Below are 20,702 nucleotides of genomic sequence, written 5' to 3' on the forward strand. Positions count from 1 at the left end.
ATATGATGCATTGATTCCAAGAAATATTCACAAAGTGAAAAAGTGTGACATCAAGCCCTGGTCTTCCTTATACTTAATTATCCTACCTCCTCCTCAACCATTGCCTAACTAATCCAAATATTTATCCTTGGCTTTGGAAAAACAGTCCATCTTTACTGTTTACAAGAGTGGCTTTGATTGCGCAATCTGTGCTATCTAATCCACAATAAGACTATTGATGAACCAGTAAGAAGGGTTGGTAGCTTGGATGAGGCTTGTCGTCTGAGGCTTCACTGTGTATGCTTGGTCAGTGGCTGTCCCCTTGTGGACAATCATTGAATTACCCTTCTAATTTCTATGAGCTCATTGAATAGTCATGTGCAGCAGAATTAATTATGCGATGCAATTAATTGACAAAACAAAAGGGTCATTTTCCTTACACCTGTGCTTACTGAAAATAAATATCTGATTTCCATATTAATTCTTGTCTCACATAGTGAATCCAGTTGTCTGCGTGCCCTCATAATATTTTGAGAAATCCACAAGATTAAATGAGATTTTGTGGGATTCTTTCAGTATGGGTTAACACAATTTTTTAGAAATATGGGTGCATTTTGTCACTGTTTAAGCAACACTTGTAGTCTGCCTACTTGTTGGAACAGGTTAAAAGTATAGCCACAGAAGGTAGTCATGAAATTGCTTTTTAGGTTATTTTTGTGCCCTGTGATTGACTGGTGACTAGTCCAGGGTGTATCTCACCCTCTTGTAAGTAAGTATGATAATATTAATAATGGTGGTAATAATGCTAATCATCATCATAGATGTTTATCGCACCTGTCATGGCACCTGTTTAACAAAACATTTGTTTCGGCAGTCATTCCAGTTAGACTTGATTGTTTGGATTTGTTTCCCCACATATTAACTGTAAAATGTCAACTGTGAGTGTGTATTTCAACCCGCTGAAGTCCTTGCTATGGCAACTGACTTCCCAAAGGGCATATGGTGTTTCTAATACAGCATATATTGGTTGCTTAATTATATATTACTATAATGCAAAGAGAAATCATTGTTACGTTGTCGATAAATATGACGACTACTGTATATGCAACTAGACTTAAGTGCAATTTCTGGAGAAATTCCACACAACAGAGGCACTTAAGAAAAAGTTACTTATTTTTTTATTACGTTTGCTAACCCGCGAGCTAATGTGCTCGCTCGAATGCGGCGTGGTTATCTGACGTTAGCGCCTCGTGTGTTTTTCAGCCTGCAGCTGACTACAGACACTTTAGAACATATTGTATGAGTGAAAAAACATATTTGATGCAGAGCAGAGTGTCTTCAGCGGACACGCCCACATCGCCATACAGCTGGAAGGATGGCTTTATTGAGCATCCTTATTTTATACAAGTATGCTTGATTTTTGTTTTTGATTCATTCAAATTTGGCAGACTTGTTCACTGTACTCTCTTCTGTGTTGTGCCAAAGACATTTGTGGTCCCTTTACATTACCTTTTAACAACACACTTCTCTTCGGTAGGCCTATGTCAAATGTACATTTATTTTCAAGTGGTGAAAATGTGCAATTGTACAGTTAGTTTTTTATTTTTTTATTTTTTTTTTATGAAAAGAGCAAATATAAAGAAACATTAAGGAGACACTTGTTTGCTGGAGTGGACCACAAAAAGTGAGATGGCAGGCCATATCTGGCCCCTGAGCCTTAAGTCTGACACCAATTCAGTAGTGATATGGCAGGTTTCTTAAATATATGACTTGATGCTGTATCTGCTTTATTAGTCAGTAGTTAGTGGTTGAGGACGGTCCCCACTTTTACTGCATTAGGGGCTAGTTGGGGGTGGGTGGGTGTGGCAAAGCAGGGTCAGTCCTTCGGGCCCTGGAGGCGTGGCTGAGGGGGGAGCAGGTGCGTATGCCCCCACCCCCTCCGGCTTGTCTGTCTGTCTGTCCGGCCCCCCGCCTGCGAGGAAGCCCCACCTCCCGGCTCCCGGCTCCCTGCAGTCGGCCACCTTCTCTTCTCTTCTCCCCTCAGCTCCGCGCCGGAGCTTCCTGCGTGACACCGAAAGTCGGAGTACTCGACGGATGGATGTATCCGCGTTCCTTCCGCCGACGACGGCAGGAAGTTACTCATTTTATTAAGTCTGGAATTCGCCCTTTCTCGCTGTTTGCGGTGAGTGTAACCCTTGCGGTGTTTCGTAGCTTCTTTTTTGTTTTTTTCTTCCTCCAAGGGGGGGTTGTTTGTGTTCGTACGACGAAGGGGTTGTGAAGTCCCGAGGACATCGAGCAAACGGCGGCTATCTTTTCGCCGCCTTTAGCCGTTGTTCAGGCAGAGAAGTGCGGAAGGGGAAGCAAAAGCTAAAACAGTAGTAGCGAGTGAAGTGTTTAGCTCTCGTGCTATTTATGTATCGCTGAGGGTTCCAGACAATTGTCTCTTTTTAAAGCAGATTAGCCTGAGGGATTGACCCCCCCACCCTCCAAGCACACACCCCTAAATTAACTTCACGTTTTCCTCGCGCTGTTGTGCTTATCATGCTAAACACAACCCCGGGGCTCGCTTTACTGACCCTCTTTATGTAAAATAAAGTGTACTGTAGCCTTCCCTCAACACTCGCTAATGCCCAGGCTCGTATTGTCTTGCGTACTGGTTTGGAGACGCAATGCCGTGAGAGCCATTTGGTGCCCTCGGGGTGAAGGATGTTGACCCTGTTTGTTGACGCGTGTTTTGTGTGTGCGCGTGGCAGGTGGACCGTGTTGAATCACTTCCCACGCGCGCGCCTTCACTTCACTTCACTTCACTTCACTTGAAGCGCGGGCACGCTCAACAGCTGCTTCTCGAGGCGCGCACATGCCACTCATCGCCCTTTCACACATACACGCACACGCATACACACGCACGCAGCATTTTTTTTTTTCCCCCAAGTGCAGTTGGCCACCGAAGAAGGCACAAATGGCACTACTGTTGCTTCACTTGTAGTGACTTTAAATGTGCACTACTGTGCAGTGTTTTTCATTCATGAAATTGCATAAACAAGGTGTGCCAGAAAAGTGCCAGGATTGGTCTCACGAAAGATAGATTTCAACCCCCAAACTACAAATCCCCATTCAAAGTGGGTTAGACCATCAACCAACATGTCAACAAAGAAATTCTTTGGCATTTGTGTTCAGTGTGTGAGAAGAGGGAAGAATTGTCATATGGCAACTTGTGGCTGGTTAACCATGACAACTTTGCTGCTCACTTTGCCCTGAGCATTTGACAGTTCCTGGAACCATGTGATTATACACATATATTTTTTTTCTTTTTTTCGTAAGTTGTGACCTGTTTTGAAACCATGGAGAACATCAAGACGGATGTGATGATGAAGATGTGAAGGAACCCCGAAACGTTCCAGGAGTGCATGAAGGTGTAGTGGAGAATGTTGGTCAAGTTTGCTTCGAGACGGAAACCCTAAACTGGCAATAGCCAGATTGATATTGCGCTTAACTCAAGGGAGTCACAATATCAATCTGGGACCACTCCACGGTAATTTGCTTAGGAAATGCGGGACATTCTGTGCAATACTTCGAGCTGATTGGACGATGCGGCATTGTGCACATTTGGGGTGAAAAGCACAAACATCTTACCAGCTAGAAATACATGAAGCGCCTCTCGCTGTTCAACATTCAACAAGGAAACGGTGAGTAATTCTACGAGAACAGATTCGTTGCAGCGTCCATTTGTTCATGTTAGGTTTGTTTGTTTGCTCTGGCGTTGGCATTGGCTTCCTGGTTTCATCACAGCTGTATGTCCCACCCCAAACACAATGTTGCTCTGTGGTTGGTCATTGTTGGAAATCAACGGGCTCCGTACAAGATGTATTCTCAGGAGTTTGTGGACTCACAAATACCGTGAGAATTCACGTTTGTAGTTTGTATTTGAAAATTTTCTGACACACCTTATATAGTGGCACGGAGACTTATGAGTGCACAATTAACAAGATTTTAGTTGTAATCAATCACTTAGTAGATTTCTTGTTGTATTTTTGTTGTTGTTGTTGTTGTTGTTGTTGTTCGCTTTGTTTTGCGAGGCAAAATTTGACACTTGCGGTGACATAACATACAAGTGTTTCTGTGAATGCTGTATCTTTTGATCAGTCGTTGAACGAAGTTGGATATTTGTTTCCAAGAAACAAGAAGTGACTCTTTCATCGCGCTTGAGGATGGTCGCTAATTTTTTCTAAAGTGCTAGTATAGTATGCAATGTAAAACAAAAACAAATACCAGTCAGGGTTTAAGCTCATCTTGATTCAGAGTAAGACTTATGGGGTATGTATATGAATGTTTCTTGGATTTGTCACTTGTTAGTCAATCTTTGTGTGTTGTTCATCATCATTACTCTGAAAGGCAGAATAGCTGCTGTTGGGTTCATTTTACCACATTTAAATTGTGCTATCAATTATTCCCGCTTGCTGCAAATTATGTAGTATGCCATACTGTATTTATCATCTAAAAAACATTGGTCTATCTATCAGTTTTAGGAAAACATTGTGGTTTTAAGTTCAAGCTTGCCAATACAAATGAAGTTAACCAAACTTCATTAGGCGCATCAGCACTATCTAATAACATCCCAAACTATTTGCTGTCACAAAATGGTAGTACTCAGCGGGACTTTGTTTAATGGCCAGGAATAATTCATCATATACAAGTTGTGAATGATTTCACAGAATGAGCCACATCTCAGTTTTATGTCTCTTCTTAAATACTAAGAACTTGCGCTTTAAACCATAAAATGACAACCGCATTTTGTTTTTGTAAAAGCATAATCATATTCTCATTCAATATGTTGACATAAACACACAGTAAATTGATTACTTATTTAGATAGATCTCTCCTGTTTTTCCACACTTCTCTGTGATGTACCAGTCTGGTTTCAATACTGTAGTTATGTTTTTAGTGCATTTACTGTAACTGCACTAATTAACAGAAGGAATTAAACAATGGAGTTTAGTGACTTGTAGTCCTCTCTTGTAACAGACTTAAATAAGAATGTCTGATAGTTGAGCACACAATGAGACTGTAAGGAGATGTGTGAAAAGCTGGCTCATAGTTGAAGCTTTTCCCGCACCCGACGTGCCGTTTTCAAGTCGTTGAACGCCTCTCTCAGTAATCATTCCTTTAACCGTGCCGACGTGTTTTCCGGGGCTTTTTGTGCAGTTTGTGGCCGAGCACTAGCCGGCAATGTGGTGAGCGTCTGGTGGCTAGACGGCAGCTGTGTTCAGGAGAGTGTTGGTGACAGTTTGTCTGTGGTGACAGCACCTGGCGCTGTTTAGAGAGTGATTAGCACAGTCCCAAGCAGCTCCGTGTACTGTTTACACAAGGAGCTGTGGAGTTAAAGGTGACCCACTTTGCATTTCCTTATCAACAGCATTCATTGATTGCTTTGAATAGCACTGACTGTAGAGCGAGAGGGACTTTTGCATGGGTTTGCATAGTTTCTCAATAGAGAGTATGTATTTTACTGGAAGAGGCTTAGATTTGACTAGCATTACAAAACAATGTCCTTAGATGGTATGCAGATGGTGGTGCACCCAAACCGCTCACTTTGTGTGTCAGGGCAGGGTTGCTATGTGGTCTGCCTGTGTGATGGTGGAGAAACCGCTATAGGATGTTTAGGAAATGAAGGTTTTGCTTGGCCAGCACGCACAGCTTTTTTTTCCCCTCTTATGTCGCCACTTCTGTTTGCCTCTCTCTAAACTTATTGCTCTGGATATGTCTGGGATTTTGTGATGTTTTTGGTGGTTTTTAACCTTTTGCGTTTGAGATAAGGGGCGTTAAAAAAAATCAGTAGTCTAGGTAAACTCTTAACATATGCTGACCCATTACCGGTAGTATCGTTAAAAGACAGCTGAAAGGTTTTGGAGACGGACAGGAACGCAAGATCCGCCTTATTCCGAGCCCCCATGAACCTTTGCATCTATTATGGGCGCCAAGTTCCGGTATGACCCGGAACCAGCATTTTGTTTACATGGTGACTGCTTGCACGAGTCCACTTTCTCAGACAGTTGCAGACTTTGGGTGTATTCAGACTAGAAAAGTCGTTTAGACCGCTTGTTTGGTTCGGACCAAAAGCGGACTTTCTTTTTCTTCGTTTGGTGTGGTTCGTATTCACACTGTGTTATTTGACCAGCAGTTGACCAATCACAGCATAGAGTACTATGCTGTCCTACTGCTGGTCACATGACTTATGGACGCCATCTTGTTATCCCGCTGAAACCGAGTTGGCCAAACTCTCTCAATCAACGGCTCTGGGCATGACCTTATAGCACACCAGGAAGTCAAGTACAAATCTTAACCACACATTTCCTGTGTTTCTTTTTATGTAAAAAAAAACGTGCTATGTTGCGTTCAACATTTGCCAGCGGAAGTTTTGTATCGCTTGTTGTGTGTCCACCGGCCACCATGTGCTCCCTCTATGGTTTTCTGTCACGTTGACGTGTCCTTGTGTCACCACACTGAACAAAACTCATTCATCCATATGTGGGTAGGGCGCGGCTGATAGACGCTCGTAACGCAGTTAAGAGTGTAACCTTCATTTGCTCGTCACTTTCCACCGACACACACTGTATTGCTATAAATTGTCTTGTGAGAAATGGAATATGTTTTAGGTAATCCCATAAAGTAGCATGTAACTATCTTTTGAAGTTATGTCAACTCTTAAAATGATTTTTTTTTTCCCCCCTCCAGTGTAAGTAGTATCAGACCACATTTCCTCGCCCCTTCAAACTGTCGCAGAACCAGTTTGACTCACTGTCACCAAATCATATAAAGAGATGCATTCCACACATTTGTATGGAATAATTGTCATTTCCTTGAGTGACTCTGGCTCCATTCACGCCACCAAACCTTTAGATACCTGTAGCTATCGCACGTTTGTGTGCGTTAGCCAGCCGGCATTCGCCGCTGCTGTTGTCGCGTAGGCTGATAAGCGGCGGCTAAACAAACAGGGCAGGCAACATGAGCACACTAGATAAGAGAATGATACACACTCAGCACTGACCATGCTTGACTACTTGCCCTCACCTCTTTCTCATCGTCCATTATCAATGCGAGTGTGCTCAATACGCTAAATGCATGTTCCACTTGTGTATATTGTATGTGTGTGTGTTTGCTTCTTTCTGTGTAAGCCAACATTGCACTACAGGCGATTCTTGAACAAGGGCCTTTTCTACTGCTATCACACCGTCATCGCTCCTTCCCCTGGATCTGTGTGTGCCTCTATCTCTCTTCAACATGGTTTGTCTGTTTGCCACTTGAAACACGCATACATCCCTCTCCCCCATTGTGACATCAGCGCAATCAGCTGACTGTCATATTGTGTGTTTTATTCCACTCACGCACAGAGCTTTCTGTGTTGTCCGTGTTGCCTACTTGTGTTATCTGGTTGCTGTTTGCGCAGGTAGAGCTGCTCTTTTGTTTAGCGCTCTTCATATTGAAGCTGACGACTGGCAATAATGTGGCCCTTCATTCCATTTCATGGCTATATCATGTGCCACAATTCATATATGCATGAAGGTCATACCCTTGCATAAAAATCAGTCTGTGGTTCTATAGAGCTAAATGAATGCATTTGCTATGAAATATTTGCTGCACTCATGTCACACTCGGGAAATTGCAGTGCACTTTGAAATCCGCGCCCTTGTAGCATTTCTTCTTTCTTTTCTAATCTTTAAATTAGTGGCATGGGGAATTTATTAGTTTTCAGGTGTCAGTTACAGAGAAAGTTTTTATTTGTGCAAATGTACTGAAAAAATAATGTAGTATTATATCAATATAAATTATCAAGTTACCATTATCATGAAAGACATTTTACAATAATGAATGAAACACTCTAACACTGTAATGACAACCATCATGGTGGTGTCATATGTCATTGTAAATTTACAACCAGCTTGTGGCACCCAACTGCTTTTTTTCCTTTGGGATCCAAATGATGGCCTTCATTACATATTACGTTGTAAGTTTCGTGTTAATTTACAGTATATTGAATGGATGAATTTGAACAATCAAATTACTATAGTGATAAATGATACTTTGTACATCTCTGAAGTAGGGCTGGGCAATTAACCGAAATTTATTTGCGATAAAACGATTATTGTGCTGAGTGGTACAATGTGTAACTGTGCCAATTCCTGAAATTGTGAAAGTACCCTGAATGCACCATGTTACTTGTACAGCAAAAATGTTATTCTGCTCTACCTGACTTGCTTAAAACAGTTTAATGATAGCCGAGTTGGAGTTTACTGTAAAACTAAACACACAACAAAAATAATTACACACATTGTATATTTATTAAATACAAGACATGTTTTGTTTTAAAAACTTTGCCTGTCCTAATGCTAAAGTAATTGTAAAATACCATTGGCTTGCTAACGGGAAATTATCATCGACTTCCGGGAGTAATATTTCTTCAAATAACAAAACTTCACACACAACCACTATAGAAACACATAAATTCAGATACTATAACAATACTCTCAAAAAGACATATTCTCCCCAATCTGTAAATTAAAAAAAAAAAAAAAATTATTGATAGAGCTCTATCACAACCTTCTTATTCTACTCTTCTTATCTCATTATAACTGTATACACCATGCATACACGGCACCACACTGCCCCTAGGAGGCCAACACATGCACTACAGAAAGAGCCGCGATAAGTTTGTATTTTTTTAATGTATTATTATTATTATTATTATTGCTATCAGCATTTCCTTTACCTCCAATCAGGAGCGACGGCAAATTTCTAATTAAAACAGTTGGAGGCTGGAGGGGAGGCTCGGTGAGTGCAGCTTGCAGCGTTAGTGTCTATAGTACTTCATGTTTAAGAGCGTCACAGGTGCTTTAACCACGGTATGCTCAATAATGACCGTGCTTCTGTTCTGCTTGTTTGCATCCGTTTGCACTTTTGAGTTCAGCATGCACAACATATGTCGCATCTTGCCGCGCTGCCACCTCTCCCGTCTCGCTGCAGCAGGTGCTTAAAGAGACGAGGTCAGCAGGGCCCGAAGGCGGTGTAGACGATGATGGCGAGGACGGTTGAGTCAAGAGTGGACTCCCTGCCTCCTCTCTCAAGCCAAACAGCTGGGCTGGTGCTGAAGCTGGCCCGCTCATTAGGGGAAGCAGCGGGGGCTGCGTCCCCCCACTCAGCAAGGAGCTGCTGAGAGAGCGCAGCCACACAGACAGCAGCTTGACTCCTGGGGCACGGACCATGTGAGCCAGAGAAGACAGAAGGCCCTCGTGTGCGCACGCTACTTTGTGTGTGCGTGCGCGCGCGCGCGTCTGCATATGTGTGCTTGCGCCCTAAGCAGCGTTGTCGAGCGTGACCAGACTGTGCTGTCACGCGCCCACGCTGGTGTCTCCGAGAACACAGCCGCACACGCCTCAGATGACGCGCACGCACGCGCGCGCGCGCGGCAACCTCGACCGCAGCCAGCATGTAATTAACAGACAGAGGAAATGGCGCTGTCGGGGTGGCTGAGTCGGACGCGGGGAGGAGGAGAGAAAATCATCCGAGCTCGTGCTTCCCCTCAAGACACACGCACTCTCTCTGTGGATGTGTGTTCCTCCGAATAAAAGGAGAGCGAGGAGACGAGAGGGAAAGCCGGCTGCTCTTTTGAATCGTGTTTTTGTTGCAAGCTGCTGCCATGCAGGTAGAGGTGCTGCTGCTGGTGTGCACACTTAAAGCAACCTGTGCATTGCTTTTTGTGCTGTGTGTGTACGTGGGTAACATCGTCTGCGTGCGTGCATGTATTAAAGACGGTGAGAAAGTGAGGTCAGAGGGAGATGTCCTCTGTTCTCCGCCATCGCGGCATAATGGAGGCCTGCTGTATAATGACAGCCCTCACACAGGCAACGCTCGCTCGCTCACACTGGCTGTCTTCCTGATTCTTCGCCTCCTCCCTTCCTCGTTTCTCACCCTGACTCTTTGTCTTCCTCCTCGCGCTTCAGCTCGGTAGCCACAAAGCTACTGTTGCAGGATTTCCTTGATATGATTTCTTGGCCTTTGCCACCAGGCAAATGAAGTGGCGCGCACGCGCTCAGACAGGCACTCGCAGGTGCGTGCGCGTTTGCAAACACACAAACAGACGCATCCGTTCTTCCACGCTCAAGGGTAGATTGCACTGACATCTCATCTTTGAAGTCAAACAAACTTGGAACCACCTGAGCAGGTTTAGCCTGCTGTGGCGTAGAGTGAGTGAGTATACCAGAGGGCCGATAACTATACTGATTATTAGTAGTCAAGGAGGTCGATAACTGATATATGGATCCAATAATAATTATCAGTAAAAAAAAATTAATGAAATACAAAATATAGAAAATTAAAGAAACAAAAAGGATGCAAACTCTTCACTTCAGTGAAATGTCTTTGAAATTAAAATATGCTTATACATTTTTCACATTTGTAAAATGTTGAAGTCCCCCCCCCTTTCAATCTGAGACTATACATCTTTGTTTTAAAATTCTAACCTAGTTTCAGGGAGCTCCCAGTCTCATCAACATGGTGTAAAAAGTTAAAAGAAAACTTAAAATAAATAAATGGCTCCCTATAGTTTTCTACGCTAAATAAAGTTTTCCAAAGTCTCTGAGGGTGTATTCAGACCAGGTAAGTCTTTGTTCGCTTGTTTGGTCCGGACCAAAAGCAGACGTTATTGGTGCGGTTCATATTCACACTGTGCAAGTGCACTATATTGCACAATCAAGTGACGATCTGTGCTCCCATTGGATGAAAATTACGAGGGCTGAATGCATAACGAAACCAGGAAATAGAGGACAACATGAAATACCGACGTGCTGCATTTCTGCTCTGCATATTTGTGCCGTTATTAGATGCAAGATACTTGCGAGCAACAATGGCAGCTCATTCAAAGTGGTTCCGCGACGCTTTCTAATTTTGGAACAGCGTCGTCGACTGTATGCAATAAACGGAGGAGCCATTGTGTTTTGCGTGCCCCGCCCCCACCACAACATGATGACAGCAGCATGCCTAAACAGAATATGTATGATTATGAATGAACTTAGCACAATATTCACTACTGGGCAATATCGGTGACTACTCGAGTTGAGTACTCATACTGGTTGAGTACTCATAATATTGGTCTGAAAAAAGTGTTATAAAAATATTGGTGCTTTTGATCAAACTTGTAATACAAAACTCATCACTAAAATCACATTGCACCTTGTTTGTTGATTGTTTTATTTCAAATTCAGTGTGGAGTATAGAAATAGTACAATCTGTTATTGTACAAGTACTTGTTGACTTGACTTGTAGTTTTACCCCCTTTACGTGCTCTCTGTAATTCAGAGGGAAGTAGTGCGCTTTGAACAACATGCTGCTAGTTTATGTTGGTCACATCACTTGTATGTCTGCTTGGCTTTTTATACTGAGGAGTGCTCTGACATGGCCGCCCCCCCTCGGACAGCCTTGTCAGCACAGCTAACAAGGCTGTCAGCCATAGCGGATGACATGTTCTCATCACACTAACTCCAAAATCCCTCCCGTGAGTGTCTGAGCTACTTAACGCTGGCTAATTTCACCATGACAGGAAGTTGAACCGGCCCTCAAATAGAAGTTGTCTTTTTCCCCCGGAGTGCAAAGCCTGTGTGGTGCCCTTTCACAATGGTTATCAGAAACCATCATCTGAACATTTATTTATTTTTTTTATATACTTGATGTTGCAAAATGCACACTAGTCACACACGCGCAGAGGCACACGAAACACACTTGTGACTTGTGCCTTATTAGCATTTCACCCATGTCGTTAAAGCTCATCTATAAACAAGAAGTTGACAAATTTCTTGCATGAGCCGTACTTGCTAATAGTCAAGCCCTTCAAGCAGGGTTCTGGAATAACCAGTACAGTGTGCATAGTGTATTTGTTCTGCTCGTACTCTACAGTGGGAAAAGTCAACAAACGGCAAGATTGCTGAACGTACGAGAGTTCGATTTGAATACATGTTGAGCGAACCTTTTTGCCAAATGTGGCCTGTGAGTGAAGTTTAGCCACATTTGTGTGGCCAGAATGAGGAGGATGCTTATTAATAAAAAAAAAAAAAATCTGCTTTCACTTGAAGTGAATAATGCTTCTGCAGTTTGTTATAGGCGATCGTCTTCTAGCCTCGCTTTGTTCAACTTGGCGTAGACGAGCTGGTAGATGGATCAGTCCGATGGGCTGCCGCTGCTAGTTTTAACAAGCTGATAGGCAAATCCCTTCCTGGTTAAAGATTAACCGCTCGCCAAAGCTGCCACTGCATTATCTCCCCACTGGCCAGGGCACACAGGAGCCAAGAGGATTTATTTTGTGAGCGTGTGAGAGCGATGGAGAGAAAGAGAGCGAGAGAGTAATCCGAATTCAAACCACTAAAAGGTGGACTGGAACTGTGTGTTTATTTGGTGATGGGGGGTTAGTGATCAGCTTTACTCTGTGGGGTGTTAAAACTGTGTGTACTGTTTACTGTATGCCATTTAGCTGTCAATCTGTTCAGACTGTGTGTGTTTGTGTGCGTGTTTTGCGGTTTTGTTGTAATCTACGTTCCGTTTTTCACATGTTTTGTTTTATTTCCCCCCGAGGGCGAAGCAGCACAACGAAGCTCGTTTGTGTCTAGCAGATTCCTCTTTACAACTGGGTGGCCAACTGTTGAACTACGCTTCCTTTGCCAAAACATTATTGTTTATTCACAACTTCTGAGCGGTTCATGCAAAAGAGTATGATCAGTTAATTCAGATTCTCCCCTCCTGTCTTGCATGTGATAGGATTTAAAAGGCAAGGCTTAGACCTGTGCTGCTTTACCCATTAACTAGGCGTTGACGCCATCTGCTGGATATTTTTACAACTGCCGTTTGCAAAGGCTGACTCAATGATGTGTTATAATCTATTCTGGTACTCACACATTTTCTCATGTACTGTTGTTTAACAAATCTTGTTAGATTTTTTTTCACTTAGTTTTTACATACGTCTGGCAGCAGGAAGCCACTAAAAAAAAAAAAAATGACCCATTCACACCCCTGCAGTGAGAGCAGGACAGTCAGAGTGGAACCAGTGCTTTTATCCAACACTAGTCTCACCCTGGTCTGACAATAAATACAGCATCCTCAGTTTGGAGTGGGGAAGCTTGAATGTCAAACTAGCTCAGAAAAACCGAGTGTGCCTATAAAGTAAATTGAGCTTAGCTCATCGTGGGAAACGCGCCTAGCACCACGCTTGCTCGAGGGCTCGTCACAGGCCACAACATGTCTTTCCGTCTCACGGAGGGAAGGGGAATTTACCAAACCTTTGTGTTTCCAATTGCGTCAACTCAATACATGCTCGCACGTTTAGCCCGTGCGCACACGCCAAAGGGGTCAGGCGTGGCGAGCGGCTGAGCATCTTCTGCTCTTCCCCCTCCCCCCAGCTCGCCTTGGCAAGCCAAGCATGCCTGTGTCTGTTATCTACAAATGGTTATGGAATTATAGGTTGCGAGGGGTGGAGGAGGGAGAGTGTGAAGGAGGGAGGTTTATGTGTGGGTGGTGGGGGGATGGGGGGGGGTGAGGTCATGTGACAACCCAGCAGCTGCTAGGCTAAGAATTTCTGTTTTCTCACTCAGAGGGAGCGAGCGAGAACACGGAGGGGAGAGATAGGCAGCGCGCGTGGTGTGTTGCTTTGTTAGATAAGCTCCAAACGCTCTTTGTGAGAGGCAGCGCCAGAGACAGGAAAGCAGGCGGGGAGGGAGAGCAGCCGGGGACGGGCGGGCGAGAGGAGATAGATAGACGCGAGGGAGCGAGAGGGCGAGCAGGAAGATGGTGTGCGTCCCCTCCGTGGCCGCCGGTGCGCGCTGGTGCGGGCTGAATGTGAAGATGCAGACATGGGGGATCCAGGCGCTTCCACTCCTTTGTGCAGTAAGGAGCGACAACCACACAGTCTGTTTTGTCTGTCTGGGAGGGGGCGATTGCGATGAGTAGAGGTGACAGGAACCGGGGCCAGACCTCCGGATGTGTGGCTCTGTGTTTGTTTGTCAAGCTTTTTGCTCGTCTGTCTCCTTTCACCATGTGGCTTGATGTGTGCGGTCCCCCTTCTGACAGCCTTCTGTCTTTATGGCGTCTATTTATGAACACTAAATGCTCAGTCTGTCTTTCGTTTACACTCTTAGCTGACTTTATGGAATTTCTCTGCCAGAAAGGGGCTTTACTAAGTAGTATTACCGGACAGGGCAGTATGTGTGTTTGCTCGTTTGCCACTCTCCCAATGGCGCAGCGTGTATTGTTCAGCCAGTCGTCATTGTTGACTCCATTATTAATTGTGCACCGGGTTCACACGGAGTGCACCGGGTAACTGGGGGGTTACAGCCGGGACTATCTGTGAGCTGTTGGGAATGTTATTCTCTCTCTCTCTCTTTCGTTCTCATGTGTATGAATCCACTGCTGAGTATGTCAGACACATGCAGGGTGCCGTGCTGCTCAGCTCCTGAGGGGACACAATCTATTTATAGCCCTCTCAGTCTCGAGAGTAAACTCTGATATAAATCCTGTTTATACCATTGAGTTATTGACTTTTTTTTTTTTTTTTGTCCATGTCAGTGGGTCATTTTTTTGTGAGTACACTAGTATGAATATAGACCGCTCTCTGAAGTGCCCTTCGTGTGTATGTGTGTGTTGTGGGAGCATGTAAGGCTATCACATACCCTTCTGGCATTTAGGGATTCCACTGACTGAGGGGCTGTCAACGCGGTGTCACCTTTCAACAAACGCACACAGGAAGGAAAGGAACCACCTCCAACCCTTTCTTGCCTTCTAAATGTCTTACACGAGAACTCAGCCAGCCAGAGGAAGTCTCATAAACGCGTGAACTGCGATAACATGCAGTTAACACGCGGGGTAACACAATCACTTTGATTGTGTCGGAGAAAACGCTGTCCCGACGTTGTGTATTGTCTCACCTTTGACCTCACGCAGACATACTGCCAGACTTTTAGTCATTGGCTATGGAAGGTCGACCTGCCCTCGTAACCTCCAACCTCTGACCCCAAGCTATACAATGAATGGCCCTCTGCCCCTCACGCCACCAATCGCCATCCGCTCCAGCTGTCACAGAAACTCAGCACCACACTGTCACTGTGCAAGAGAACAGCTTTATGTCTTTCTTCTTTTTTTTCATCGTTTTTTCCATGTATGTTATTCTCGCTCGTGTGAGAAGGTGTCAATGAGTAATCTCCACTCATCAAACTATGTCACATTTCTCTTCTGCAAATTCTCTATCTGATATTAAAATCGTTCCGTCCGTTCTGTTTGTTTGCAGGCATGAGCCATGAGCCAAAGTCACCATCCTTAGGAATGATCTCCACGGCAACCCGTACAACGGCGACGGTCAGCCCTCTCACCCCGTCGCCTCTTAACGGCTCCATCGTAGCCAATGGAAGCCCCGCTGCACAGTCGGCTCACTCTGGATTCGCTGCAGCCCTCCGAAAACTGGCCAAACAGGCAGAAGAACCACGAGGTAAGGTAACGTTGCGATGCTAACATTAAGTCAGGGCCTCCTTCACAACTGTCTGCATGACAGATTTGTTGTTGCTGTATTTGTGTTTGAGGGTGTTCATGGGCTGTTTGTGCAGCTGAGTGCAATATTGCTATTTGCAGGCAAGGGATTGACTTAGTAGTTGACCCTTTAAAATGGGATGAAGAGGAGCCAGTGTCACTCAGCCACTTAATGCACTCTCTGTGTGTGTCCAAATATGTTTATGTTTACAACAGTGAGGCAGACCAATTCCTTTATTTTTGCTGTAGAGTGAAATAATTTGGGTTTGACATCAAAAGATTAACACAAGATACTTAAATTAGATTAAAGTGGAGAAGACTTAATATTTGATTCCAAATCCTCTGCTTGCAATAACTCAATTTAGCCTGTGACTAGCCTAGTTTTCCTGGCTTTCACCGCAACCGCTTTCAATTGTTTATGTTTGGGAAAGTGCATACTCTCTGGGGTCAGAGTCTGGGGATTGACGCGGCCTGTCTAAAAGCCCACATGCCTATGATGAACTCCTTTTGGTTCAGTGAATTTTGGGTTGGTATACTGAACATTGGACACATCTTTATTTTCGTAAATTGGCATATAAAATGTAACAGAAGACAATTTTGCTGCCGCCATTATGTTATTTATCCATGAAGATGAGTGAGCCCTTCCTAGAAGAAGCCATGCAAGTCAAAGCCATGACACTACTGCCAACGAGTTTTACAGATGAGCTTGTATGTTGGAGATCACAAGAACATCCTTTTTTCCCCTCAAATCTGTTTTCTTTTCATCCCTTTGGTGAAGGTTAATCTTTTTCTATCCAAGTCTTGGGCTTATATCTGTAGTCTTTGGTGGATTCCAGCACGCCCTTCCAGTTCTTCTTGCTAAAAAGCTGTTTGCATCATCTTGTTATAGCATCGATACGTTTGTTCATGTTCATGACATTTAATCTTGCCCTCTGAATGTTGTTGTTAAAGTAACAGTTTTTGTTACTGTCTTTCTTCGAAACGTTTATCATAAACCACTGTTATTTTTCATAGTCTACTTATTAAACGTTATTATTTATTACACCAGTGGTTTATTTTATCTTCAGGACATTCCAAACGGTTTTGTTGGCCATGGCTGCGAGTTGTGTATCCAATTCATGGAAAATTAAGTGTTTTTTGTTTGTTTGTTTTTTTGTTTTTTTTGCCAAGCTCACCGTGTCAGTGTCATGACAACTTAAAATTGGCCATGACGCACTGCGCTTGTCTGCAACACACCTGTCTGGTCAAAATCGGGCTACGTCGGCATTAGTGTAACTATAACCATCAAAAAGGACGAACAATCCTGCACACTAATGAGCACCTGATGGTTGCAAACTACTGTACTCGTGCACATCATGGACTGACTCATGATAGTATATGATTGTGATATTTTGGCAATGATGATGATAACATAGTGATTATATGATCCAATTATTTCCGGTAATCCTCTACGATGGATTACAGTGTGTAATCACTGTAGAATGGAAACTTGTAGAAACTCAGTCAACAGCTCAGAATCTCCAAATCATCAAATAAAGGACGCTATTTATTAAATTATAATAGTTATCAATACCTTATCAGAAATAACATAGAGGTATATGCAGAGATCCACATCAAGTCAGTCATGAAGTGTGTAAATTTGCATTCTTGGACTTAGGATAACAGTAGTTTCGATATCTGATGCTAAACATAGAAGATTATAGTTGTAGTTGCAATATTAATATTTTGTCCCAACGCTGTTACTAACCTCAGCCCATTAGAACTCACTTTGTGACGTTTGCGTTTCCCATCTGGAGTTTATAGAGGCCTGTGTGTACAGTATGCTTGTGTGTGCTCGTATCTACCTTTAGTAGCTGCCCGAGCGAGCCCTGTTGTCCACCCTTGCTCCGGCTCTTAAATCAGCATCCTGGCTGTCCCCAGACACGTTGCTCCCCTGCAAATGATTTATTAAGTGCAGATAGAGAAGAGGACTCAGCTCTCATCACCTCCCTCGCGATCCTTCCCCCCTTCATCTCACTTCACGCCCTCAACCCTCTATACACGCTCTATTACTTTCTACTTTCTGTCTCTTTCCAAAAGAAAAATCCCTTTCCAGAAGCCATTCTTGCCTTCTCTCTTTTTTTCTTTTTTTTCTTTTGGTCTGGAGCTCGCCTTTTCATATTTTTTCTTCTTATCGCTGTTTTGATTTTTAATATTTTTCCCTTCCTGCTGCAAGATGAGAATAGTCAAGTCATAGGATTCTGTTCTTTGTCCTAGTTGTACAAAAGCTCACCAGATAATTGCTGATAAATCCCAAGTGCCGTTTTTATTAAAAGCACCAAAAGCTCGCGTTCTATTTCTGTGGCCTGCTGACTGTGCATTCTGGCTCGTCGAGGATGTGATGTGTATGTGAGTCAGCCGTCGGGGGGGGATCAGGGGCAACTCCACTCGTGTTCCGAGCCATGACCCTGGGTGGGTAGAGGCATGTCAACCAAGGAACTTTTATGACTTCTTAGCCTGTATTTATAGGCAACACACCCCAACACCCCCATGCATGCACATAGTTGTCTTTGCAACCTTGGAAGCAAGCTGCAGCCTGCCACCTTTTCACGAGCCGCCTTGGCTCAGTCTCTCACGCCGCGGTTCGATGAGCTGTGCAGCGTGCTGTATATGGGATAGCATGACTCATTGTCCTACGGCCTGGAGGAATTAGCTCGGTTTTAGTGCTGCTATTCACCGCCGGTAGCTAGCGAACTCATTTAAGTCTCTGAGCGCCTCCGCTGTTTATATGCGCACGCTCAAACCCAGACATGGCGAATTTTCACTTGTCTGTGGCAAGTATAATGAATAGTTTCGTGTACTGAGTGCTGTGTTGAAGAGGGGAGGTGATGGATAATGAGCTTCAGAGTGGCACAACACACACACATACACAAAGCGCTGATAACAGGCTGCCTCAAAAAGCCAGCCTGCTGATATGTGATTAATTAGGCAGATCTGGGTTTAATCCTCGCAGTTGTTTCCTCTCACGCGCTTGTAGACACATCATCAGAATTTCATCACTGGCTTCATACCAACTGTTGGACCCTGCCTGGAAATTGAGTGACTACAGACAGAGAACAAAGGTGCACAAGATAGTGAAGTACATTGGCAAGACAAAAAAAGGTTTGAAAGTAATTAGCAGATTTGTGAAAACCTGAGGTCTTACTCACGTAGACGTACGAGCCTGTAAGATGCGTGTTTGTGTGCACGTGTCCGGCGGCTCTCCTTGTTTCGAGGAGCACGCTGGGACAGTGAGGCAGTGTGACCTCTTCCATCTGGAAATTGCCTGGAGCCTGTACTGCCTGGCTGTGCTGCGCATTTATCTTCAAGGCAAAAGCCTCCAGGCTGTGACTGGCACCGACACACTCACAAACAAGCCCATTTGACACCACGCCGCCGCCCACCCTCCTCCATATAACATAACCGGATTTTTTTGTGTGACCCTCATCAGTTGCTGTGAGGCGTACTGAGCAGTTTGTGCTAGGGCTGTCAGTCGATTAAGCAATTTTAATCGTGATTAATTGCATGATTTCCATAGTTGACTCACCATTTATCACAAATTAATATCACGTTGTATGTGTTCTAAATGTTCAAATTTTTTTGGTTTTGTTTTGTTTTTAATGTTCATTAAATAATATAAAAGTGGACAAATGTGTTTACCTAAAACAAATATGTTTGTACAGTATGTTTTAGTTCATTGCTGAAGTTACAAGTATAAGTATAAGTTATTTGAATTTAAAGATATGATATACAAGTTCAAATGAGTGTAAAGCAGGGGTGGCGAGATCCGGTCCTTGAGGGCCACAGTCCTGCAGGTTTTGGATATTTCCCTTCTTCAACACAGCTGATTCATGATCAGCTTATTAGTGATGCAGCTTTCCTACAAACGAACCAAAAATAACACGTGATGATGTTACACGACCTATCTTCAGGAGTTGCTGAACACAATACGTCTCACATCTAAAGAGCAAGTCCCCATGCTTTGACAGCTGTTGCTACATTGCTCGGTGCTACCTGCTAACCGGCAATGTCCCAAGTGCGTTCACCTGTGGAAAGCAGACTTAAGGTGGTTGTGCTGGTGCTTCACAGTCCAAATGGTTCCGCTAGCGTTTTACTCTTTAAACATTGTGTATATTTGCGACAGTACACTCTGTCGTGACAGGATTTTCCCCAAGTACAGGACTTTTCAAATAAGGGATGGCATTAATTAGCATTAAAAAAAAAAAAAAAGTCGCATAAAAGGGACTTCAAGTTAACTATTCACGCACTAATTTTGAGACCTCGAGTTTGTACAGTCAGCAGAAGCTACACAATTTCCTTTTTCCCCTCTGTATTTTCATTTGACATCTTTTCCCTCCTTGGCACTGCATGCATCACCGTACCCGACCCAACCCGTATTTTTTATTTTTTTTTGGATGGGTGGGTGGCTTTTATTAGATGAGGTCATTGGATGAAGGGGCAAACTACAGCCGTTGACAACAGCTCGGTCTGTTGTTTGTTGTAAATATGTGTGCGCATGTGTGGCTCCGCTTGAGCGGTCAAGTGCAGAGGCAGCCTGCGATTGGAGACTTGTAATAGAGGACACCATCCAGAAAAAAAAGCTTCACATAAATCAAGCAGCCTCGCTCTCCAGGCTCACATTCTCATCACTTCTTGTGGTCTCTCTGTTTCAGTTGCTCTCTTTTTAAAATGTAATTTTTATATTAATTATATAGACCGGGCTGTTTTTCCAAATGGATAAACGTCTTCACATTAAACGCCACATAAAACAAAATAAAGTACCGATAGGTTGCTGGAGTTGTGCCATATCAAAGGTCTGTGTGAACGTGCTCAATTTTGCGGAGCTGATTTGTTGTTCTGTTCAGACGGAAAACTAGTCAAAAATAAACAGCACCTCTAGTGGTTGCAGCGAAGCTGTGCACTCATATCTTATAAGGTTTATTCTTGTTGCATGTTTTAGCTTTACATTTCAGAACGGCATTGGTAAATTATCGCCAGTCTGGATTCTTGCACATGAAGGTTGGAGCCATCAGTGTGTTGGAGGAACCTATGAGAGTACTGTACTGTAGTTGGGGCATGGCCTTAATTTCTTACAGGTAGCCACGTTTGCTGTTAGGGCTAGTAGGATTTTCATATTTTAGAATAATTGGTAG

The 20,702-nt window shown here is 43.7% G+C and overlaps 1 protein-coding gene across 1 annotated transcript in view; it reads left to right on the forward strand.

Moving 5' to 3' along the window:
- gse1b (Gse1 coiled-coil protein b) overlaps nt 1-20,702 on the forward strand; it is a 184,878-nt gene that overhangs the window by 139,788 nt on the left and 24,388 nt on the right. Inside the window, exon 3 of the mRNA XM_077520065.1 lies at nt 15,296-15,493. Coding sequence (XP_077376191.1) covers nt 15,296-15,493 — 198 coding nt within the window. The remainder of the gene's footprint in view (nt 1-15,295; nt 15,494-20,702) is intronic.

The sequence above is a fragment of the Festucalex cinctus genome, chromosome 4 (genome assembly GCF_051991245.1).
Source record: "Festucalex cinctus isolate MCC-2025b chromosome 4, RoL_Fcin_1.0, whole genome shotgun sequence".
NCBI lineage: Eukaryota > Metazoa > Chordata > Actinopteri > Syngnathiformes > Syngnathidae > Festucalex > Festucalex cinctus.